This window comes from Enhydra lutris, unplaced genomic scaffold (assembly GCF_002288905.1).
Source record: "Enhydra lutris kenyoni isolate GAN:26980312 unplaced genomic scaffold, ASM228890v2 scaffoldscaffold13, whole genome shotgun sequence".
Lineage (NCBI taxonomy): Eukaryota > Metazoa > Chordata > Mammalia > Carnivora > Mustelidae > Enhydra > Enhydra lutris.
In genome coordinates this window covers 20,915,867-20,940,956 of record NW_019154097.1, presented here as the reverse complement: position 1 = coordinate 20,940,956, position 25,090 = coordinate 20,915,867, and the positions used below count along the sequence as shown (strand labels likewise).

General features: G+C 50.1%; 1 protein-coding gene across 3 annotated transcripts in view; it reads left to right on the top strand.

The window, feature by feature from the left end:
- The window catches only part of LOC111146044 (whirlin), an 89,616-nt gene that overhangs the window by 34,154 nt on the left and 30,372 nt on the right, over positions 1–25,090 (top strand). For all 3 annotated transcript variants that reach the window (XM_022501421.1, XM_022501419.1, XM_022501420.1), the window contains exon 3: positions 857–982. In XM_022501421.1, coding sequence (XP_022357129.1) covers positions 857–982 — 126 coding nt within the window. The remainder of the gene's footprint in view (positions 1–856; positions 983–25,090) is intronic.

The following is a 25,090-nucleotide window of genomic DNA, read 5'->3' as shown; positions in this document are numbered from 1 at the left end:
GTTGACTCCTGCTCACTCTCCAATCTCATCAGAGCTGTCACCTTCTCCGGGAAGCCCCCCAACCACCACCCTCGCCCCCGGTCAGGACCTTGCACCTTCTCTGCATTGTTGTGGCCTCTGAGCTGCCCCATTGCGCTCTGATCACACTGTCCCATGAAGGTCGGCTTCCTGGTCTCTGTGCCCTTCTGCTGAGAATATTGGGAGCAGGACTGGTCTGGGTCATCTCTTGGTCCCCTGGCCCAGCAATGGGTCTGCACTCAGCAAGTGCTCCCTGTGTTTCTAGAAAGAAGGGCAGCTGAGGCCATACTGCCATAGGCCGCTGGAATGGGTGGCAGAGCAGGAGACTCCTGGGGGGTGGGCAGGGGACCCCTGGCTGGTGGGAGATAGGGAGGCGGAGTGGACTTAGCCTTGATGCTAAGGAGGATGGAAGGTGAAGGAACCTGGGGCCAGAGCAGGCTCTCCCTGGCTGAAGGTGTGGTGAAGGGCAGCTGGGCGGGGGGGGGGGGGGGGGGGGGGGGGGCGGGGGGGGGGGGGGGGGGGGTCTGTGGTCCCCATGGTGTGGAGCACAGGTAAACACCTGAAATGTCACATCACTCTAGAGAATTCTAGGGGTCACCGCCTTTATCGCCTTTCTTTTCCTGCACTTAAAGCTGTGGCCCAGGAGGGAGAGGGATGTCCCCAAGGCCACTCAGTAAATTGGAGGCAGAGCTGGGGCAGCTGATCTGGAATGTTCCAGGCCTGAATCGGTGTGCCCTTTGGGATAGGCCAAGGACTCCAGAGTCTGCTATGCCCCCCCCCCCACGACATTCATGTCCCCCTTGGGCCCTCGAATAGCGATCTCCTGTCCCTCCTGCAGGTGAACCTGGTGCTGGGAGACGGCCGGTCCCTGGGCCTCACAATCCGTGGGGGAGCCGAGTACGGCCTGGGCATTTACGTCACCGGCGTGGACCCGGGCTCAGAAGCCGAAAGCAGCGGACTCAAGGTGAGCAGCCCGACTCCCTCGGGCTGGGGACGGGCACCAGGGCTGCACACGCAGGGCTGGGAGAGAAGGAGCTGTGCTTGGAGCTCTCTGTAGCTGATTTCGGTCAGACCTGCAGCGGGGTGGTCACACTTCCCTCCTTTGAGGCCTGGTCGCAGCTGGGAGCCCCCCGGCTGCAAGAGGAAGCGGTAGGAGCCGTGGCCCCACCTCCCGAGCCCATCTCCCAGCAGTCCTCAGAGCAGGGCAGCCTCCCACGTGGTGCTGGGTGGCGGGCCAGCTGAACTCTTCATGACCGCTGTTTTGCAAACACCGCTGGTGGCTGCAGTGGCCCTGACCTCAGGTTCATTGTAGAGCATGGAGAGGGAAGAGCGGAGAAAGTGGGAGCTGGGTTGAGCTCACACCCAGCAGCTCCCGGATGGCAGTCCGTCAGGGCAACCAGCAATTATTGAAATAGTATTGTTAGCTCGAGCTTTAGAGAAGGCTGACTGCGTCCAGGTCCTGGTCATTGACTTCACACGTAGCTCATTGAACCCTCAGGCTGCCCTTGGGGGGAGGTGGCTCTGACCCACATTTTCCAGTTGTTCAGGTGGACACGTAGAGAAGGTGAAACTGACTTGCCCGGGTTACGGTGCTGATGGTTGAGGACCAGACGGAGCCCAGGCGTCTGTTCTGCAGCCGGTGGCCTTAGCCGCTATGTCGCACCACCCTGCCAGAACTTGCTCAGGGCTTTGGGGGGCAGTGACAGTGAGCAAGGCAGGGACAAGGACCTGGAGCCCAGAAGACAGATCACCTAAAGTGGCGGTGTGTGTTGGGGGTAAATCCTGATGTCAGGGAAGCCAAGGCAGCAGTGATGGGAGCAGTGGACCCAGGTGGCATCCGAGCCCGCCTTGCATAATGAGATAGGTTGGGGTTGGAGGGGTTGGGGAGGAAGGCGTGACCCTGAGGGAGCCAGAGGGTTTCACCGTGGGTAACCAGACAGCCAGGGAATGAAACACGAAATGAGATTGTGTCTTCACAATCTCAGCTTTTTTTAGGATAGATGATGCAGTTGGAAGAGCTCTGGGCTTGGAGTCTGGGAGATTGGGTTCGAATCCTAGCTTTGCTGTTTTTATTTAATAGCTGGGTGACCCTGGGGAACCCCTCCGGCTGTCCGCGCTTCCCCTCCCTCTCCCAGCTGAGCATCATAAATAACACCTCTTTCTCAGGGTTGTTGAGAAGATGAGAGGAGGAACGAGCTGACAATGGCATTAATAACGAAGGCTAAGTTTATTGAGCGTTGCTGTCACAGACTGAATGCTTGTGTCCCCCACATTCATCTGTGCAATCCCTGACCCCCAACATGACGGGTTTGGTGGGGAGCCTTTGGGATTGGGAGGTGCTTAGGTCAAAGGGGTGGAGCCTCGTGAATGGGATTCGTGTCCTTATTAAAGGGTCCCGACCCCCAGAGCTCCCTCGCCGCAAGTGAGGATGCAAGAAGTGCGCAATCTGCACCAGACCTTGCTGGTCCCTGACCCCAGACTTCCAGCCTCCAGAACTGCGAGGAATGAATGTCTTGGATATAAGTCACCCAGTCTGCCGTGTTTTGCCATAGCAGCCCTGATAGCCCGAGACAGGCTTCTGTTCCTCCCCATCGTTGTGCCGTTAAATCACATCCCCACAACACGTCTGGGAGAGCAGCTTCTCAGGTTAGCCCATTTTACAGGTGCAGCAGCTGAGGCTCAGACCGTCACACAGCGAGTGGGAGGCAAAGCGGGGACTCCTGTGCAGGAATCAGGATTCTGGCCAGCTGGGCCAGCAGTAGAGGCCCCACAAGCATGGGTTGGGTCTGGTTGATTCTGAAATGCCTCTGGGTCCCCAGAACGCATGCCGTGTTCTCAGAGAAAGATGACTTCCAAGAGGAAACAATCTCCCAGTAGCCTGTGTGCACATTTTGTTTTTTAAGAAGTTCATTATTTGGGGATAATTTTCGATTTACTGAGAAGTCACAAAGGTATTTCCCATTTATCCTTCATCCAGTTTCCCCTGCCATCAACATGTTATGTAATAACCTCAGTATGTCTGTCAAGGTCAAGAAACTGACGTTGGTACGATGCTATTCCACAAACCACATGCTTTCTTCCGGGTCACCAGTTTTTTCACTAATGTGATCTACTTCAGCCAACCACATTGCATTTGTCCTGTGTGCAGTTTTCATTCCATTTATTTCTTAACCTGCCCCCCATTTCAAAAAAGATGAGCAGCAGCTTTTCGTCACTGAATAAAGTTTTTTTTTTTTTTTTTAAGTGAATGAGTGAGGAGATTGGGGAGAAGAAATATGGGGGCTGAGAGAAAGAGATGAAACCAGGGTGAAGGTCTTTCCCAGAGCACTCACTACAAGGTGGGATGCAGATTTGGCCCTGAGCTTCCTGGCAGCCAGTGCAAAGAGGGAAGCAGATCAGAGATGTCTGTGAGGTGAAAACAGACCACCCGTGCTTGAGAAGCCTGGTTATTCCTGAGCCTGGGAGCACTTTTCCTGTGGTCTCTCATAGAGAGAATGCCATGTGATGGTGTGAGCTGTGTCCTCCATGACAGGAAATGTATGAGTACGTTCTCTACTCTGTTGGGGGTGGACGGATTCTGATCGAATCCATGTTAAAAGAAAGGGGGAGGGAACGTGAGAGAGGATGTATTAGGGTCTGGGCAGAGAGCCCTGGGCACGTTCTCCGTCTCTGTCTCTCTCATCCCTGACAGATGGCAGCTTTTATTATCACGTTGTCCACTTACTGAGGAGTCACTATGCCAGACCTATGCAAAACGCTTCACAGTGTTATGTGATTTTTAGGAAGAGGTGCGAGAAAAGAATGTTCTCGTCCCCATTTTACAGGTGGCAGATTCGGGAGCGGTGTTAAGCAACTTGCCCAAGGTCACCCAACTAAGACGTGCTTGGTCCGCACCCGCCCTGCACACTTAAGTCCCTGTTCTTTTTGTTGTTGTTGCCTTTTCTTTTTAATTTTATTTCATTTTATTTAAATTCAGTTAATTAACACATAGTGCATTATTAGGTTCAGAAGGCGAGTTCAGTGATTCGTCAGTTGTACATAATACCTGGGGCTCATTCTATCCCGTGCCCTCCTTAATGCCCATCACCCAGTGACCCCATCCCCCCATGTCCTTAACCACTAGGCTTCACTGCCTTGCCTCTTGGTGATAACAGGTGTCACTGTCTCCAGTTCAGAGCTGAAGAGACAGAGGCTCATGGAATTGCAGGTCAAACTCTTTCTAATGTCAGAGCTGGGATTTGAACCCAGGCCTGACACACCCTGGGCTTGCCTTGTATAGGGGAGGGCAGGAGCCCTAGGACCTGCCGGCGATCAGCTGGGTGAGGGTGGCCATGTCCTTCCCCTCACTGGGTCTTGGTCTCCCTGCTTGGACAGCAAGCAGCTGAATAGTTGGGCTGGATGAGTTTGGAGGCTTTCTCCCAGATTTGCACGTTTTCCCAGCCCGAGAGCCAGAGGGTGCCCAGGTGCCAGGAACATACTCCATTTCCCTTCACCTGTGGGTCCCCATAGCCACAGAGAGATGGCAAAACAGGTAGCCTGTTGGCAGGTGTCTTATGAGGGAGGGAGGGAGGGAGGAAGGGGGGAGAAAAGGAGAGTAGGAGGGAGAGAGGGAGGGAGGAAGGAAGGAAGAGAGGGAGGAAGGGCAGGAGGGAGGGGACATTACACAAAGGCAGTGAGTGTCCATGGCTGCCTCTCCTTCCCTTCCTTCCTTTTAATCAGAGAGTATATACCGAGGACCCCTGCGTGTCAGACACAGTGCTCGCCTCACAGAGCTGAGCAAGACAGAGTCTCTGACCTCCAGGAGCTTGCTTTCTAGTGGGAAGACAGGGCGGGTCAGAGGTGGAATGACTCAGTTGTTTAATTACAATCAGGATAAATAACAAGAGGGCAAAGCCCATGGAACTGTGTGGGTGTATAACAGGGGAGACCAGCTCCGATCTTGGATATCCGGGAAGGCTTCCTGGAGGAAGTAACATTTCAGTTGAAATTTAATAGGAGACAGGAAAATTAATGACGTGAAGGAGGAAATGAGGATTCCAGGCAGAAAGAACAGCCAACGCTTAAGTAAACAGAGTGAGATGTTCCCAGATGCCCAGGAAGGCCCGTGTGGCTGGTGCAGAGAGCCAAGTGGGGGGAAGGTGCCAGATGATGCTGACAAAGTGAAGGCGCCCGATCACACGGGGTGTGTCATTTCACCCAAGACCGTGCAGCCGGGAAAAGATGAGGCTTGGGAACCGCAGTTAGTAATAAGGAAGGATGCCCAAGGTCTGTGATTAAGTGGGGAGCACAGGTTGCAACACCGCGGACCTCACAGGATCGCACTCAGACTGCAGATGCATGTGCAAATATTTACAGAGAACGCGGAGCAGCTGTCACACCAACCCGTCCCAACGTGTCAGTGTGTTTCCCGAAGGCGGTGGGATGACCGATGACTTCCACCGTTCTTCACATCCCTGCACGGGTCTGAATGGAGCGAATATTACTTTTATAAGCATGAAAGCAGCAACGGGAGAGCCATGCTCTTTTGGAAACAAGGCAGTGGAAGAATATTTCACGGAAGTTTTCCAGTCCCTTCAGCTTGCTACCCAGTGGCGGGCAGTCAGAGGCTTTATTTGCTCATAAAATGCCCGCCCCCAGAAGAGGCTTTTCCTTCTTCGGTCCCCGCCGCAGTAAAGCACTTTGCATTCCCCCCGCCATGGTCTCAACGTTCCCCCTCTGAGTTCCCGCGAATGTGCTAACACCTGCCCACACTCGCTCGGGCACCCAGGACTGATTAATTCCGTTTGTTGCCAACGTGCTGTCAGTGGAATCAGGCATATTGAAACAGAATAAAGGGGCTTGGCTTGGTGGGTGGTGGAGCCAAGAACAGGCTTTGTCAATAGGGCTCCTTGCTGCTTTGCAGAGCTTTCGGGGATGGAAACGCTGCCTTCTGCCTGGCTTCCAGCTGCTCACTTCGCTTCTGAGTCCAGGGGAGGGCAAGTCAAGTGCTAGGGGGAGCAGCTCTCAGGAGGGGGTCAGGCACTTCCCCGCACTTACCCTGGGGGTGGCGGGGGTGGAGCTTGCTGCTGTCCCACCCTCCCAGTAGGGGCTAACCCCCACCTTCAGCATTTACCTTTAGAACTCTCATGTTCCTTTGCACCTGCCTCCCCTGCCCCAACTTCTAGCCCCCCACCGCAGAACGGACCATAAAACCTTATTTGTTCCTTTGAGGACAGCCAGGTCGACTGGCATTTAAAAATAATAATAATGATGGCAGTTGCTGCTTATTCACCAATTATTATGAATCAGGCACTGTGCTCAACCCTGTGGGATACACGCCTACGTAATCCTCCCAGTACGCCCCATGGTGGGCATCAACAGTGCAGTTTCGTAGGTGAGCACTTGAGGCCCAGAGAGGTGCAGTAGCTTGCCCGGGATCACACAGGCATCTGGGGCCCTGGTCCCTCAGGCCCTCCTCCAAAGGCCACGTGCTTTGCTGTCACCTCGCTAGTCCACTAACTTGACCAGATAACAAAAGAACACAGAGACAGGAAATGAAGGACGTGTGTTCTCAGGAGCCACCAAGCTTCTCAAGCCCAGTGCATTTGTCTGGATCCTGCCCTGTCGCACGGTCTTCACCCCTGAGCTCAGGCCAGGGTCGGAGGCCCATTTAGTTGCCACTGGTGGGAGTAGGCTGCCATCCTGGCTGGGGGTCTTCTGAGCAGACCCACTTCTGAGCAGACGCTCCCAAGAGCGTCCCACATTCTGGGTCACCACACTGCTGCTTGCAGCTGGGTGACAGACTGTGTCTGGTGTAGTGTCAGTGTTCTAGTGGCTGGGGACAGCCTGCTGCCTTGCAGATCTGCTCTCTCTGCTGGGCCTCGCTGGAGCCCACGCAGTGTGGCGGCTTTGTTGGTGAAGCCAGAAGGGCTGGGCTGACCCCTCCTTGGATGGGCTTTGCCAGTGTCCGTTCCCCCGACTCTTCCTCTCTAGATTGGGCCCAGGCAGCGCCCCTCTAACGAGCACCCACCAACAGCAGGTGATCTACCCATGTCACCCCTGCACCGTTGCCACAACTCAGGGAGGGGGGGCGGAGAACTCCTTCATCCCATCGTAAACGGTGAGTGTTTATTTTATGACTGTCCCTGTGGGCCAGAGCTTGGTGGTTCTTTGAACACTTCATCTCCCTGCCCACAACAGAGCCTGGCACACAGCAGGTACTCAGGAAATATTTCTTCAATGAACGAGTGTGTCTGGCCTAGGCAGGCCCCAAACCAGTTCTTTGGACCCCAAAGCTGCAGTCTTGACCTCTGTTTCATTTGCATTCTGACCTGACTACACAGAGCTTGCTTTTTTTTTTTTTAAGGATCACATCCCACTAAGAAGTGTTGGTGATCGTCACGAACTGAGCAGTAAGACCCTTTCCCTGAGAGGTGCTTGCCTTTGTGTTGAAGGGAGCTGAGTGGCCACCGTGGCCCACAGTGAGGTCTGCTCATCACAGGGGCCATGTGGGCCTCGGGTGCCACCCCCAGCTCTCCCTGATAGAGGTAGGTGGCAGGAGTCCATCTGTGCGGACAGATCCCAGCCCCCTAAGCTCCCATTTTATACATGAGGATGCTAAGAGCCAGCAGGAGGGGAAGGGACGGGCTGAGGGTCATGGAGAGGGGGGGCAGGACCCCCGCACAGAGCCGCTACCTACATCATCAGGCAGTTTGACCTTGTGTCCCCATGCTTCCCCAAAACAGTTCTGCTGAGAGAGAAGCAGCAGCTTGGCAAACTCTCCCAAGGCTGCTTCCTGCTTATTCTTGGTGGGGGGAGAGGCGTGGCTACCACGTATTACCTGTTTAGTGAGGATCCTGTAAGGGGATTTTTATTTGTGATTGTGGCTGATTTTTATGGCAGTCCAACGAGACAGCAAAAACTCGGTGTTCGTATTTATATAATTCCTGACAGAAAAATCTTAGATAATTAGCAAATATTACAAACACTTCTCAGTCTATAAATTCTACAACTTAGATGAATAGACCAATTTCTTGAAAGATGTGAACTATGAATGCCCAAAAAGGAAAAATAGAAAAACCTGGAGTTCTTTGTATGTGTCAGAGAAGTTGAATTTGTATTCAAAAACCATCCAAAGAAGAAAACCCAGGTCCGGATGCTTTCACTAATGAGCCTTTTTGAACAGTTAAGGAAAAAAATACTCTGCTGTCTCTTCCTGGAAATAAAAGATGAGACAATGCGGGGTGCCTGCGTGGCTCAGTCCGGTTGGGTGTCCAGCTCTTGGTTTCAGCTCAGGTCATGGTCTCAGGGTCATGAGATCGAGCCCCAGATTGGGCTCTGCACCCAGCAAGGAGTCTGCTTGAGATTCTCTCTCTCCCTCTGCCTCTCCCCCACCCTACACTTTCTCTCTCTCTCTCTCAAATAAATCTTTAAAAAAAAAAAAAAAAAAAAAAAGACCGTGCTTCCCAGTCCATTTTATGAGCCCAGTGTCGTGTGATGTCATGACCAAATACATACATTGCAAGAAAACTACTGACCACCACCGTCCAGGATATGTTGAATGCAAAAATACTCAGCAAAATATTAGCAAATCAAGTCTTTGAATCTGTAAAAGGGATATATACCGTGACCATATGGGGATTCGTTTATCCAAGGAATGCAAGGCTGGATTGACATGTGAAAATCAGTGTTATTAGCAGACTAAAGGAAAAAAAAAAAGATGAATGGAAAAAGCACTTAACAAAATTCAGTGTCCAGTTATGATAAGAACACTAGGAATCAAAGGAACTTCCTTGACTTAGTGACGGGCATCCAACAAACCTCCAGCTAAACATCCTTAACGATGAGAAACATTCAGAATCAGCCGGTGAACACCTACAACAAAGCTATCTTCTAAGAAAGAAAAAAGCATTCTACTAAGTGCTTTCTTCTAAGATTGAAATGAGGCAAAAATGTCTTCTCTCGCCACTCCTGTCCAGTATCAGTGCAGTAAGTCAATAAGAAGAAATAAAAGGCACATGGATATGAAAAGAAGAAATGAGACCCTATTTACAAAGACCGATTGTCTACTTGGAAATTTCCGAAGAATTTCCAAAGAAGCTTCTAGACCCACTAAATGAATTTAGCAAGGTAGAATGATAACAAAGTCAGCCTACAGAAATCAGTTGTATTTCTATAAGCTGGCAACGAGTTACTGGAATTCAGAATTCACACATACAGTTTTGAATAGCACCCAAAAGTCCTCAAGCATAAATAACAAAATGTGTCATATTTACATGCTGACAAGTACAAAACAGAAGAGACGTAAATAAATGGAGAAAGGCACTGTGTTCATGGACAGGAAGGCTCAGTGTGATTGAGATGTCAGATCTCCCTAATTTGACCTGGATTCAGGTCAATCCCCATTTCCAAGTCTAGTAGGTTTTTTGGTAGATATTTACAATATGATTCTAAATATTTAAATGGACAGGCAGAAAAACTAGGAGAGTCAAAACAATTCTCAAATGGAAGAGTACTGTTGGAGAATTCGCTCCCTGACTTCGGGACTTCGGGTAAGGCTGCATTAAGCAAGATAACGTGGGCAGTATTGGGGAGGGGACACACACACAGCGATCAGTGGACCAGAGGAGTGAGTCCAGAAATAAACCTCCACAAATATACTTAGCTGATTTTTGGCAGAAGCGCAAGGGTAATTCAATGGAGAAAGGATAGTCCTTTGAACAAACAGTGCTGGAACAGTTGGATGTCTGTGGGCAAACAGGTGACCCTTACCCAAACCTCAGCCCCTTCCATGAAAATTCACTCAAAATGGAGAAGATAAAGCCAGACTGCCTATTCTGGGAAGGTGCAGGAGAAAATCTGTGTGACCTCGGGTAAGAGTTTTTAGATACAACCTCAGAAGCAAGATCCGTAAAAGAAAAATTTGACAAATGGGATTTTGTCAAAATTAAAAACATCTCTGCGGGAGACACTTTCAAGAAAAAGGAAAGATAAGCCACAAAGTTGGAGAAGAAAAATGGTTTCTGATCATGTTTTTGACAAAGGACTTGTCTCAAGAATTTGTGAAGGACTCTCGGAACGGGCAGCTGATCTGGGAAGGGGTTTTGTATAAACTGCGATGGTGGACATGTGGCTCTGTGCCCTTGTCGAGACCCACAGAAACCGACGCCGAAGGGTGGACTTTACTGTATGTAAATTTTTAAAGATTAGCTATGGGGGCGTAGACGGAGTACAGACTGAGCCAAAGGAAGACAAAGAACCTAACTGTGTTACTGGTGATTCACACCACTGCGCTGAGGGAGAATGGAGAGGAAAGGCACTCATTGAAGTAATTTTGGAAAACATTGTTTTGACTGATGCTGTAAGGCAAAGACAAGGACAACTATACACAAACACTGTATTCCAGTTGGCACTTTGGGTTTGGTTTTTTTTTTTTTTTCCCTCAAAAGCATATGGGGACGCCTGAATGGCTCAGCTCGTTACGCGTCGTGATCCTCAGGGTCATGAGATCGAGCCCCACGTCAGGCTCCGCACTGGGTGTGGAGCCTGCTTGAGTTTTCTCTCTCTCTCTCTCTTCCTCTCTGACCCTTCCCACCGAAAAAGAAAAAAAAAGCACATAGATTGGGAATTCTGAAACTACTTCATTTGTACACTAAGGTTGAAAAACTAAGTAGCTGTTGGGTTTTTTTTAAAGATTTTATTTATTTATTTATTTGACAGAGAGAGAGAGAGAAAGAGGTCGCAAGTAGGCAGAGAGGCAGGCAGAGAGAAAGGGAGAAGCAGGATCCCTGCTGAGCAGAGAGCCTGATGCGGGGCTCGATCCCAGGAACCTGAGATCATGACCTGAGCCCAAGGCAGAGGCTTAACCCACTGAGCCACCCAGGTGTCCCACCTATATTTTAGATAATGAGAGCCAAGTTTTCGCTTTTAGAAAAAGATTACAAGTAAGGAAAGGAAAGTAGGAAATAAACCTTGTGGGACTGAATCAAAGGTATCAATATGGACACATTTATCAAAAAGAGAGACAAAATGTAGATGTGTACACATGCAGCTACAGAAATAGAGCTGTGTGTGTATACGGATGATTTAGAACATGTAGGTATAGTTCTTTGCTCTATTCATGCAGAAGGGCTAGAAGCAGGGACACCCCAATAAAAAAGGTACACTTAAGTACCCAGATCTTAGTTTCTAAATACTTTTTTCTTTTTTAAAGATTTATTTATTTGTTTGACAGAGAGAGAGAGAGATCACAAGTAGGCAGAGAGGCAGGCAGAGAGAGAGGGAGAAGCAGGCTCCCCGCTGAGCAGAGAGCCCCATGAGGGGCTCGATCCCGGGACCCTGAGACCATGACCTGAGCCAAAGGCAGAGGTTTAACCCATTGAGCCACCCAGGCGCCCCTAAATACTATTTTCTAAATAAAAGGAGCCGGGGACAGAGGGTGGTGCCTGGGTGGCTCAGTGTGGTAAGTGTCTGCCTTCAGCTCAGGTCATGATCCCAGAATTTTAGGATTGAACCTCTGTGCTCAGTGGGGAGCCTGCTTCTCCCCTGCCTTCCCTCACCCCTGCTTGTGCACATGCATGTGAGCGTTCTCTCTCTTGCTCTAATAAATAAAATCTTAAAAAAAAAAAAAAAAAGGAGCCAGGGATCTCTGTAGAAATGGTGATTCCAGGTCTTGGGCTGGGAAGGTACAAGAGGAGCCCAGGGCGTCCTGTAGTAGGTCCCACAAAGTAATGCTGTGGGGCAAGATGGGTCACGGAACCCACCAGCGGATCAGAAGAGCTCCTGGTGGCCGGAGAATGCCAGAAACAGCCGTGAGTCCGTACTAATGTAATTACATAAAGAATGAAATAAATAGATGAGGGAGAAGCAACCACTCTTCCCTAAGGAAAAATTCCCATGAATAAACACAGAAGGAACACGGGAGGAGGAAATCGCTGTTAAAATGTTCCATTATAGTGACAATTACAGCAGGCAAGATGCGCCCGTGGGTGTGAAACAGCGGCCAGGGGTTTAGGCAGAAACAGGATTATTTTCCTTGCATAGTGTGGAAGCGTCTCCACCAAAATATTTCCTAATTGTAAAAGGAAAAATAATAAGTTCACAGTAGAGACTCCTGGCAGATACCAACTTGGCTACGTGTGTAATACATATTTTTTAAAAATATTTTATTTATTTATTTGACAGACAGATCACAAGTAGGCTCAGAGGCAGTCAGAGAGAGAGGAAAGGAAGCAGGCTCCCTGCTGGGCAGAGAGCCCGATGCGGGGCTCGATCCCAGAACCCTGGGATTATGACCTGAGCTGAAGGCAGAGGCTTTAACCCACTGAGCCACCCAGGTGCCCCATACATATTTTTAAAAAATCCTTACTTTTTCTTTTGCTACGTGTAGAGATCGTTGTAGAAAAGTCAGTCACAGCCCGACTCAGGTCCTCCCTTCGTCCAGCCCTGGAACGTGATGACCGTCAGCCGCTGGCTTGTCTTTCCAGACCTTTCTCTGTTTGGCCTGTGGCCCCCATGGTGTCTCAGCGACTCTTCCTGTTCCTTCTGGTCCTTTTATGACCCAACCATTGGCCTCTTAGAAAATTGCATCTCTTTTTCGTTCCAAAGCTGACATTTCTGATTTGTCAGACTTTGAGTCTGTTATTTTGTTCCGTGAGAGCACTGAGATGGGCCAAGGCATGTTCTAGAACTCTTGCTGTGGTCACTTTTAGCACTGGGATTGAAAACCTCCAGAGTTCTCTCTTCTGTCAGCGAGAGAGCACTTGCCGAGGAGAAAGAGCAGACTGTCTCCTGAGTGCACCTGTTTTCTCGTCTTCCTTGAGCGGGGTCTGGAGAGAGCCCCGTGGGCTGGGTCCCGCTCCCCCCTGCCTCCCCAGCACCCCAGGGCCCATGGGTCTCTCCTGTGGTTGGAGCACTGCCGGCAATAGGGTGGGCACCAGGTGCCAGCAGTCTGAGGAACACAGTGAGGTGCGTGTGACACAGCACCTGGATTTGGGTCCCCTATGTGCTCCGCGTGGAAATTGCGTTGAACCGGCGGGATGGGCGTGAGGGACAGCTGACGACAGGGACTGCTGGTGGCTGGGTGCTGGGCCGAGAAATGGTGACAGCCAGCCTCTCCTGAGTCATTATTCTAGGCCTGGCACCCCACAAAGTGACTTTCACGTAAGTCCATGTTGTATCATCCTTCACAGAAAGATAAGCAAACTGAGGCTCAGAGAGGTTGTCACTTGCTCGAGATCACACAGCAAAGAGGAGGTAGAACTGGGCTGGGGACTGGCTCCAGGAAGCCCCTGTTAGCTGCTCCACCCTTCAGCCCTGAATCTGCATGATGGGGGCAGGCACTCCACCCTCCTGCCCTGCTCCTGCCCCGGTTCTCAGCCGTCCACACGCCAGCGACAGCTGCCCAGGGTTTCCACACACTATGCTTTTGGACCCGGAACCTGGAGGAGTCTTCTGGACGTTCAGAATATGCTTCAGTAAAAGGGTGGTGAAAATGGCAGGAGGTGTGGCAGCATGGAGTCAGTAATAATCATAACTGGGGGCAATGATCATAGAAGGAAGTTAGGGTAGAGCCATCTTCTCGCTCTTCCTACTTGGCGGTAACAATAATAGTGATCACCAGCATTTGGGGAGGGCCCCCTGTGCCAGCCAGGGTGCACAGTGAGTGCTGTGCCCATGCCGAGTCCCTGACTCCTCCCAGCAACCCCGTAGGAGGCACTAGTAGCACCCCCATTTTAGAGACCGGCAGCAGAGGCCCAGAGAGGTTAAGTAACATGCCCAAGGTGCCACAGCTAGTAGGTCGAGGAGCTGGTATTGGAACTCAGGCAGGACTGGTGCTTCGTCACAGAAGTCCCATTCGCCGCCTCCCCTCCCCTCCAGTCAACCCCGGGGGGTCACTTAGAGAACTTCCAGAGGCTGTCCCTGGCGGAGGGGTTCTCGGGCAAACTGGGGGAGGAGCACAGGACGGAGGGATATTTCTGCAGTCTGCGCGATAGCAACGGCACGAGAGAAGCCGCCTGCTGACTGCGCCCAGCAGACCCAGGCCCACCCAGGTGCGTTCTGCATCCTGCGGGGGACGGTGGTCATCATCCCTGTTTTATGCACGAAGGAACCTGAGGTTCCGTGGGCTTAAGCAGCCCGCCCCATTGCATGCTCTGGATTGGCAGAGAATGGGTGACTCAGATGCGGGGCCCACGGAGTCCACGTGCTCGCCTCTGCGCCCGGTCGCCAGCAGCCTGGCCAGGCACAGAAGCCCCAAGGTCTGGGATCAGCAATGCAGGTTCAATTTGATGTTGGGAAGGGCTTTGTCGCGTTTCTGTGCCTCCAGATCCTCTGTCGCTGACCTGCCAACAGCTCCTTCTGCTCCCAAGGGCAGCATATGATCGATACCTGAATCCTAGTGCCATTTCGTGAGCGCAGCTGCGCAAGTGTGTGAGCTCGTGGGGTTGCCATGGGTCTGGAAGAGGGACCCTTGGCCCAGGTGATTGGATGCACGCCATCCCCAAGTGAGGGCACGGGCCTGGCTCAACTGTTAAGATTATTTAGATAAGAACTTACAGCACCGGAGTGTGATTTGGGGGGAATTGAATCATAGCAGTAGCAAACACTTTCATGCCCACTGTGCACCAGGCTCTGTGACGTCATTACCAAGCCATGTCCTGGTGGCCGAGGGGGCAGGGCCTGGACGCAACCACTCTGGAATCAGAGTTACTGGCTGTGTTACTCTGTCCCCCTGGACCCAGCTCCCTCATCTGTAAAGCTGGGATAATAATAGCTCTTGGACCATTGTGAGGATGTAGCCAGAGAATCTTTATGAGGCACTTAACACAAATAAAAGTATTCAATAAATGCTGGCTTTAAAAGTTATTTCTTGTTTTCAGCCTAACCCTGTATTACTTCCATTTGTGGATGAGAAAAACAAGGCTCAGAAAGTGGGAGTGATTTGCCAGGAAGGGGCTGGCCAAGGTCAGAGGCCCTGCCCTCTCCTCTGACCCCGAGGAACATCCACCACGAGCTGTGTCCCAGAAGGATGGATCCTGCCCTGCCTCTCCCGGGCAGAATAACCCCAAGGGTGCTCCTTCCAGTTCCTCACTAGCAAGCCAGCCTTGGCCCCCCAGGGCCCACTTGGGAGAACAGTGCCAGAGCAGCCCCTGATTGCTTTGGGGACTCGAAAATCCCCTGACTCTCTTCAGCAAGAAGTGGGATAACCACTTTTCTGTGATTGCTAAGCTCCAACTTAAAGGACTGGGTTTGCTTCCCTTCCAGAGCCTTTCCCTGGGGCTGCCTCTCCCTGAGACACAGTGGCCACCTCGCAATCCTGGGCAGGGGTCCAAGAGCGGTGTGAGTGAGCCTCAGAGTTGGTATCTTGCTTCCCTTCCCAGGGGCCGTGGAGGAGAACCTGTGCTTCCTGCAGATTCCAGGCCCGCTTGCTTGTGAGCATGCGTGCTCATGCATGTGTGTCCTCTCAATCAATCAATCAATAAAAATAACACCACGGCACCCGTGCTCTTAGTACTGTGTTGTCAGGAGGCAATGAGCTGGTGCGTGTAAACCCAGTGCCTGGCACGTGATAAGCATTCCAAAAACGTTAGCTCTGTGTGGGTGATTTTCACTCACCCCACCAGCGTGGGTGCTGACGGGGGACACTGGGCTGTACCGGCATCTGGAACTCTCCGACAGCTGATGAACCCGGGCTGATGGGCACCTTCCCCGAGGGGCGGGAAGGTGATTGCTTTCCCGAGAACCCGGCACGTATCAGGCAGCTCTAGCTCTAGTTCTAGTTCTAGCCTCTCCCCCTGCCAGTGGCACATTCTCTGCCCTCCCTTAGGATGCCGTCTTGGCTGGGTTTGTGCCCCGGCCTCCGAAGGGCTGGTTGACAAATTGGACACATTGAAGTGGCCTGGCCTTTAAGGGAGCCCTGCTAAGGCCATAATTGTCCCCAGGCAGGCTGCTATCAAAAAGAGAAACACTTAGTTTCTTCAGGGAGGCCTCTTAGGGCGGGAGCCCAGCTGGGGCTTGCCCTGGTCATGGGATAAGGGGAGCGTGTTCATTCACATGCCCAGCCCCACGCCATCCCCGAACTGTCCTGGCCCCCGGAGGGAGATGACCAGCAGGGGCCGGCCGCGGGTCTCCGAATCCCTCATTTCCAAGTGGTTGAGGGAAGGGCCTGGAGTTGCTGAGTGGTAGCTGACTGGCAAGGGAGGGTCATTAGTGGCCCTTCTGGCTTCCCACATGCCACGTCCAAGGGCTCTGCACCTCGAGACTGTGCATGGTTTGCCGGCTCTGAGGTCAGCCCACTCCCCCATTTCATAAGGGACGTAGTTATCAGGGGGCCTCTCCTCAGCCCCTGCTGTGGGATAGGGCACAGGGGAAGGCAGTAACCATCCTGGGCCATGCTTTGAGCACGTGACCATGCATGCAAATCCTCAGGGTCTTTGTCAAGTGCAGAATACAATTCAGCGAGGGCTGAGGTTATTGTAGCCACGCATAACCTGGATGTGGGCATTAACCACAGCTCTGCTCACCCACCCTGGGGGCCGAGAAGTGGACAGGACGCAGCGGGTCCCCTCCCTTCGGTTTCAGGCCGCAACTGGAATGCCCAAGGCTGAGCACTGGAGCCATGGGAAGGCTCTTCTCCTTTCATGTCTGGAGGCTGGTGCTGGCTTCTGGCTGGGGTCCCCATTCTTCTCTGGGAGGGCATCCCTGTGCCATCTTTCCCCAGAGTTAATTCGGGCTTCCTCCCAGCATAGTGGCTTACGAGGGGTGTCTAGGGGCACAGGTCCTGGGAGAGAGGCGGCTTGCGCTGTGTTCTCCTAATGCCCCAACCTCAGAAGGCACCAAGCAGCGCTCAGCTGGGCTCTGTTGTTCAGGGCAGGCACAAGCCCATGCCAGTTCACAGGAGAAGGCAGTCACTCTCACTCCTAGGGTTGCTCTAATAAATGAGCTCAAACTTAGTGCCTTAAAACCACATAAACTTTCTCTCTCGCCGTTCTGGAGGCCAGAAGTTGCAAATCGAGGTGCGTCAGCAGAGTCGCTCTACCTCCCAAGGCTCGGGGGAGAAACTCTCTTGCCCTTTTCAGTTCTTGGGGGATCCTGGCCTCCTTGGTTTGTGGCTGTACCCCTCCAGGGTCTGCCTCCATCTTCACATGGTCTTCCTGCAGGTGTCCCTATGTCTCTGTGTCCTAGCTGTCCCTCTGCTTCCCCTTCTAAGGGTCCAGGCATCAGCTTTGGGGCCCACCCCAAATCCAAAACTGTCTCATCTTAGATCCTTGCCTGAATCACATCTGCAGAGACCCTGTTTCCAAATAAGGTGACATGTTCACAGGTACTAGGGGGTAAGTCCCGGGCTTATCTTTTCGGGGTACCGTCCACGCCAGACTCCTGAGAGGGAGGGGCAAGGTTCTGAGCGAGGACACGGGGTGTGGCTATTGCTGTGGCCGGGGGAGGGGGCACTGCAGTCCCCCCAAGCAGATTTGGGATGGAGTCCGAGGTGCTGCGTATCTCACAAGCTCCTATGCTAGGTTGTGGAGCTCCACAGCCAACCCACGGAGCGCTGGGACGCAGAGTGCCACTTTCAAATTGCTGACAGGCTAGCGGGAAGAGGGAAGAGTAAATAGCAAATGAGCTACCGTGCTTTGAATACTGATGCTGCCCAACACTAGAAAACATGTCCCACGCCCTGGGCACCTTAGATATATGAGCTTTTTTCACAGCTTCACAACAATCTTATGATAAGGATTCTTATCCTTGCTCACAGATGTGAGGCTCAGAGAGGTTAAACGACTTGCCCAAGGTCACACAGCCTGGAAGCTGTGAAGCCAGGACTCGAACCCAGGCAGGCTGACTCAGAGTCTTCGTCCTTACCACCCCGCTACCTTCCCTGCACTGGGAGCTGAGGAAGGGGGGACCCCGTCAGTCCAGGGGAGGAGGACCAGTTGTGGCCACAGAGAGAACTCTCCCACTGTAGCTGGGTCCTGCTGGGCATTTGCTAGGTCAGCATGGACTTGCTGAGTGCGTGTGGGTGCACCTGACCCCGAAGCAGAAACCCAAAGACCCAGGCTTTCTGCCCTTGCTGAATGTGGGGTCTGGCCAGGGTGCTGACTGCAGGAGATTAGGCCAGGCAGAGGAGTGAAGGAAGGGATCTTCGGGGAGGGACTGACAGGAGCAAGGCACGGAGACCTGGGCTGGTATGCTGCAAAGGGGCAGGGGTGGGGAGGAGGAGGATCGGACAGAAAGGAGAGTGGGGGCGAGGAGGCCATGGGGTAAGGCTCCAACAGCTTTGCGCAGACCTCAGCAGTTGGCTTAGACGAACCTAGATGTGCACGTAGCACTTGGGTTGAGTGTATCAAATCCAAAGTCAAGGAGCTGTTTGCTGTAAGGCAGACCGAAGAAGGCCTGAGCTTTCAGAGGCTCGGGTATCCCCAGATCTGGGTAGGGCTGTGTGCTGGAGCTAATACCCCAGATCCTTTGGGGAACTTTGTTGGGGTTTTTTAATTTTTTTTTTTTTTTTTTAGTTTTCTTTCTTTCTTTTCTTCCAGCTACTAGAGTAATAGATTCAATACATAACACGCACATGAACAGATGCAGAAAGTAGGACCAGATGTCCTGCCTCCTGAAGACCGCCTTTACTAGCATCTTTTATTTCTTTAAATATAATTCACATACCATAAAATCCACCCTTTACAGTGTACAAAGCCATGGGTTTTAATATACTCACGAGGTTGTACAGCGATCACCACTGTCCAATTCCAGAACGTTTCCATCATCCCCCCTCAAAAAAAAAAAAAAAAAAAAAAAAGAATCCGAGGGCTCCTGGACGGCTCAGTCAGTTGAGTGTCTGCCTTCAGCTCAGGTCATGATCTCAGGGTCCTGGGATCGAGCCTCACGTCGGGCTCTCTGCTGGGGGGTGGGGGCGTCTGCTTCTCCCTCTCCCTCTGTGCTTGCTTGCTCTCTCTTCCCACTCTCAAGTAAATAAATAAAGGATTTTTTTTTTTTTAAATCCTATACCCATTAAGCAGTCATTCCCCATTTCTGACTCTATAGATTGCCTCTTTGGGACATTTGATATCAATGAATCATAACGATGTGGCCTTTGTGTCTGGCTCACTTAGCATAATGTTGTCACACATCCCAGCAAATGCCTTTTTATGGCTGAGTATTATTCTGATATGCTGCCAAAACGCATTTGTCTGTCCGTGCCCGGGTCGGTGGACACTCAGGCTGTCTCCCTCTGTTTGCATCTTCTTTCATCCCTTTCTCCGTATGCTTCTACGCGATCGATATCACTTGGCACGTACTGTCGTGCGTCCTGTATTTTTTTCGCTTGCGTTTCCCCCCACGCAATTAGCAACTTCCCAGAAGCACAATCTGTAATAGCTGCGTGATAATATTCCATCCCGTGGCTGAATTATAATTTACCTAACCATTCCCTTGAAGTCAGCTGTTTAGTTGTTTCCAATGGAAATAAGGTTTTGAAAGGAGCAACAAATGAGAGAAACCTCAGAGGATTTTTCCAGAAAAGCTTAAACCACCTCCAAGCCTATCTGTGCCAGCAGGCTGCTGAGTGAGCTCAGTGGGGGACCGGAATGCTTTATCCCGAATTACTGAGAGACATGGGTTGGACTGGGTGGTCTAAAAAAGATTCTTCTCCGGGGTGGCAGATCAGGCTTGCCGAGGGCCCGGCGCATTCTTCCCCAGACCCCGAAATGTCGAGGGAGACACTGTGTCGTGCCCACCCCATAATTTTTATTTTTCTTTTCAGGATTGTTTTTCTTTCTTCCCTCAACAATATGGCCTTTAACATAAAATCTCAAAAGCACAGAAAAGGAATAAAGAGCTTGAAATGAAAATTGCCTGCCTTATCTCACCTGAGAACGATTCCAGAATATCAAGGACTTGTTTTTTAATTTCTGAGTACGGTCTGGTTCAATAAGCGATCAGGTTTTATCCTTTGGAAACTTAATTTCTCTAATTAGCAGAAAAACCTGGAGTTTGGCCTTTCGTAGTACATTTTCTTTGAGCATCTCCCAAGTAAAAGGGAAAACGCTTTTTCTTGAGATATAACTGACGTATAGCATTGTGTATGTTTAAGGGCTACACGTTTTAGGAAAAAATTTTAAATAAAATCGCCCGGACTTCACGACTCAGAAGCAGATCCTGTGAACATTTTTGGCATATTCCTTCCCTGCCTCTTTTTTTCTTTAAGATTTTATTTATTTGACAGACAGAGATCACAAGTAGGCAGACAGGCAGGCAGAGAGAGGGGTGGGGGAAGCAAGCTCCATGCTGAGCAGAGAGCCCAATGCGGGGCTTGATCCCAGGACCCTGAGATCATGACCCGAGCCAAAGGCAGAGGCTTAACCCACTGAGCCACCCAGGCGTCCCTCCCTGTCTCTTTAATATAGTTGCGGACTCCAAGAGATGGCCAGGTTAAGATACTAGCTTCACACCTGGATTCAGAAGTAAAGCACGTCCAGTGGAGAAGCTGTAGAAAATCCCGCAGTTAAGGAAAAACCACCGCAACAATTTTGGTGTACGTTCTGCTCACACGGAGGAAAGTGGTTCCGCAAAACTAGGATCGGATTATTTGCTTTTCCCCACCCTCGTGACGGTGGAGCATTCAGATTGTTCCATGTAGGAAGACCTTTGCAGAACAGTAGGCGCAGAGGGGTGTTTATAGGATCTCATTTTTGGGTTTGTTTTTTTTTTTTTAGAAGCAGGGAACTATAGTCCTCGGCCTGGGAGAAGGCACAAGACCCCGTCACTGATGATTACTTTTTAATCTCAGTCTGAGGGCCTGAGATATGGGGCTCGAAGGGGGGGGGGCTTTAGGGAGCACCATTTGTACTGTTTTTATATACTTCGCCCCCCCTTCTTTTTTTTTGCTGTTTGACTGTTTCCACTCTGTGTTTATATTGGTTTTGTAATTTTTTTTTTAAAGATTTTATTTATTTATTTGACAGACAGAGATTACAAGTAGGCAGAGAGGCAGGCAGAGAGAGAGGGAAGCAAGCTCCCTGCCGAGCAGAGAGCCCGACGCGGGACTCGATCCCAGGACCCTGAGATCATGACCTGAGCCGAAGGCAGCGGCTCAACCCACCGAGCCACCCAGGTGCCCCTGGTTTTGTAATTTTTAAGAAGTTTCGTTGGAAAAAATTAAAAATAATCTACAACATTGTTCTTTATGGTTTTACGCTCTCCCTGCATTAGTTATATCACATGGTATTTGATGGATTGCTAAACATTTAGGAGGGAGTCCAAATTATTATTATTATTTTTATTGGTAATCTTTTTGTTTTGCCTACCCATGGTGATTTTTCTTGGGGTTAATTCCTAGACGTAAAGTTGTAAAGGTCTTGCACCATTTTGTCAAATATTTCTTAGCAAGTTTGAACCAAGGTGCCTCCAGCTGGCAAAGTGCCAGATGCCCTGTTAACCCTTCCTCCCCCAGCTGGGGTGGTAGAAACCTCTTAGTGTTCAGTTCTCTTTGGCTGAGTGCCTGCCGCGTTTCGAGGACCATCCATGTAGTAGGCAGAATAAAGAGCCCCAGGGATGTCTGCTTCCTATTCCCCAGAGCCTGTGACTATGTTAGGTTATAGGACAAAGGGGAATGACGATTTCTCATCAGCTGACCTTCAGATAGAAGAGGGAGGGATCCTAAATGATCCAGGTGGGCCCAGTGGAGTCACGAGTGTTCTTAAAGTTGGGGAGGAAATCAGAAGAGAGAACCAGAGAGATGGCCATGGGAGGAGGACTAGGCTGGAGGACGCTGGGTCTGGAAATGGAGGAATGGGGCCACCAGCCAAGGAAGGAGGGTGGCCTCCAGAAGCTGGAAAAGGCAAAGAAATGGATTGTGCCCTCGAGCGTCCAGGAAGGAACACAGCCCTGCTGACATCTTGATCTTAGCCCAGTGAGATCCGTGTTGGACTTTGTGAGAACTGTAGGATAATACATTTGTGAGCTTTTAAGCCGTTAACTTGGGGGTAAGTTTTTCACCTATAATTTGTATAGGAAACGAATACAGTGTGTACGTACCCCCAGCATCGTGCTGGCCCTTAGGAGATGATTGGTTCTCTTCCAGATGGTTCAGTGTTTACTCATTTGCCCAACCTTATGAGACATGAGAGTGGTCTTAGCATTGCCCCCACGTGTGCCCTGTGCAAAGCAAACCTCCTCGGCAGAGTGTCTGCTACTTTTTGTCTCTAAATTGAGGGGTTATAGGCAAAGGGCTGTGTTACTTGGGTGATTTTCTTTTTTTCTTTTTTTTTTTTAAGATTTTATTTATTTGAGAGAGCAACAGAGAGAGCATGAGCAGGGGAGAGGGGCAGAGGGAGAAGCAGACTCCCCACCAAGCAGGGAGCCCGATTTGGGACTCGATCCTAGGACCCTGAGATCATGACTTGAGCCAAAGGCAGATGCTTAACAACCGGGTCACCTAGGCACCCTGTGTTTCTTCTTCCGCTGGGTTCTGTTATCCATGGGACATGGGTTCATTTGTTTCTGCGGCGTTCAGTAGGGTTTCCCCCATCTTTGCTGATTTAATTTTACTTTTTGAGGAACTGAAATATCAAAGCTATACCCAAAGAGGTATACTCAGGGTACCCCTTCTTCCCGCCCACCATCCTTCCTACCCGTTCTCACCTGTTCCTAGGAGGTCGCTAACTCCTCCAAGCTGTGTTCTGTCGCTGTTTCTTTGTGCAAAAATAGGCAAATACCCACATACGTCCTGCTTTCTTATCCAAAAGGTAGGATACTGTCAAGATTCTTTTGCACTTAAGTTTTTCCAGAATTGCTTAGCCTGGCAATCTCTGCATGTCAGCACCCAAAGGTCCTTGTGCTTCTCTTCCACAGCTGCCTAGCCTCCCCGCCCCCCCCCCGGGCAGCTGCACCTGTGCCTCGTTCAGCCCCTCTCCTCTGTGCCCGCACTTCGACTGTTCTCAGTATTTCACAAAGACAGCGCTGCAAGCGTAACTATGTGCATGTGCATTTTCTCACTTTTGGAAGTGTGTCTTCAGGGTAAATTCTGGGTCAAATGGTAAATATATACGTAGTTTGTTCACTAGTGCTCAGTTGGGTGTTGCTTGACCTGCATTCCCCCTGCTCACAGGAGCAAGCCCAGCCGCTTCCCCACGGCTCACCGGACAGGTGCTGTCAGGTTTTTAACTGTTTCCAGTCCAATAGGTGTGAGATTATATCTTTTTTTTGTAATATATTAATTTAAATAATTTATTTGAGTGAGAGAGAGGTCAGGGGGAGCATCAGGCAGAGGGAAAGGGAGAAGCAGGTTCCTCTCAGAGCAGGGAGCCCGATGCGGGGCTCCATCCCAGGATCCTGGTAGATCAGGACCTGAGCCAAAGGCAGATGCTTCACTGACTGAACCACCAGGCTCCCCCAAGAGACGGTATCTTGATGTAGCTTTGTCTTGCAGTTTTCTTTGTAAGTGACGTTAAACACCTTTTTTACATAGGACGAAGGACCAGTTTTAATATCTGTAACTTGTTCATGTCTTTCATTGTTCTTCTACAATGAGAATTTTGGATTTTCCCCCCTAAAATTTAAGAATTCTTTATATATAAGGGCTAATTAGCCCCTTATCTGTGATCTATATTACAGATGTTTCTTTTTCTCCCTGGTTGTCATTTTCTTTTTGACTTTGCTTTTGAAGTTGTCTTTTCAGTGTGGAAAGTTTTTTTTTTTAAATCATCATTTGGTTTAATTATCAATTCTTTCTTTCGTGAATTCTGAGCTCTCTTTAGAAAACCTTTCCTTAATCTTAAGATACAGAACATTGTACCCACTTTTTTCCTTCTAATACCCCTGGTGCATTTTTCCCTTTAAAGCTCTGATCTGTTTGTCATTTATTCTTCTTTAGGGTATGAGATATAGATCCAGTTTTATCTCTTTTCCAATGGTGACATAATTTCCTTGTACTAAGTATCAAAAAACCCAGCTTTGCCACGGAGATTTGCGATGTCACTTTTATCATATACTCCCTCCCCTGTGTCCATGGGACTATTCCTGGTCTGTTCTCTTGTCTGTCTCTCTACTCAGGAGTCCGTGCCCCACCCTCCGAATTATAGAGGCTTAAAGCAGACTTTATTTGGCATGTGGTCTTATAGCCATCCTGTATCAGATTTTCACAGCCATTTTTGCATTTTTTTTTACTGTAAAAATTAATAGACTCCTCTTTAGAGCAATTTCAGATTAACAGAAAGACTGAGCAGAAAGTATGGCATTCCTGTATGTACCTCCCCTCCCAAGGCCTTCCCAGAACCACTCCCCCTATTATTAATATTTTAGGTGAGGCACACTTATTACAGTGCCCAGCCAATATTGATACAGTAGTACTGTTGTCATTGCTATTTAAATTCCTACTTTTTGAGGTGCCTGGGTGGCTCAGTTGGTTAGGCCTCTGCCTTGGGCTAAGGTCATGATCCTGGTGTCCTGGGATTGAGTCCCACATCGGGCTCCCTGCTCAGTGGGGAGTCTGCTTCCCCTCTGCCTTCCATTGCCCCTGCTTGTTCTCTCTTTCTCTCTCTGTGTCTCTCTCTGACATATAAATAAATAAAATATTTTTAAAAAAATTTTTTTAAATTCTTAGTTTACTTTAGGGTGCCCTCTGCCTGGCAAATCCTCAGTGTTTCCCTTATCATCCCTCTCTCCTTCTCTGGACCCCTTTCTGTCTCCATAGTTTGCCTTTTCCGGAATGTTCTAGAGTTGGAACGTTCAGTGTGTAGCCTTTTCACACTGAGTTAAACGCACTGAAGTTTCCTACAGGCTTATTTTTTTCACATGGACTTTTATATCAGCTTCCCCAACAAACGCTTGTTTGTGTCCTCATTGGGATAATGTTCCACTTTCCGCTGAATGAGAACTGACATCCTAGGGATGCTGAATCCTTTCCAGGAACGGGGGAATTTTTTTCTCTCTGTCAAGTTCATTTTGAGTGTTTCAAGTTCTCATCACCTACGTGTTACATGCTTCTTGTTCCGTTTATTTTGAAGTATCTCCTCTCTTCTGTTGCTATAAACAGGGCTTCCCCTGCCAGCACATGTTGTGCGTGAAGGCTGTGGGCTTGAACTTGGCAACTCTGATT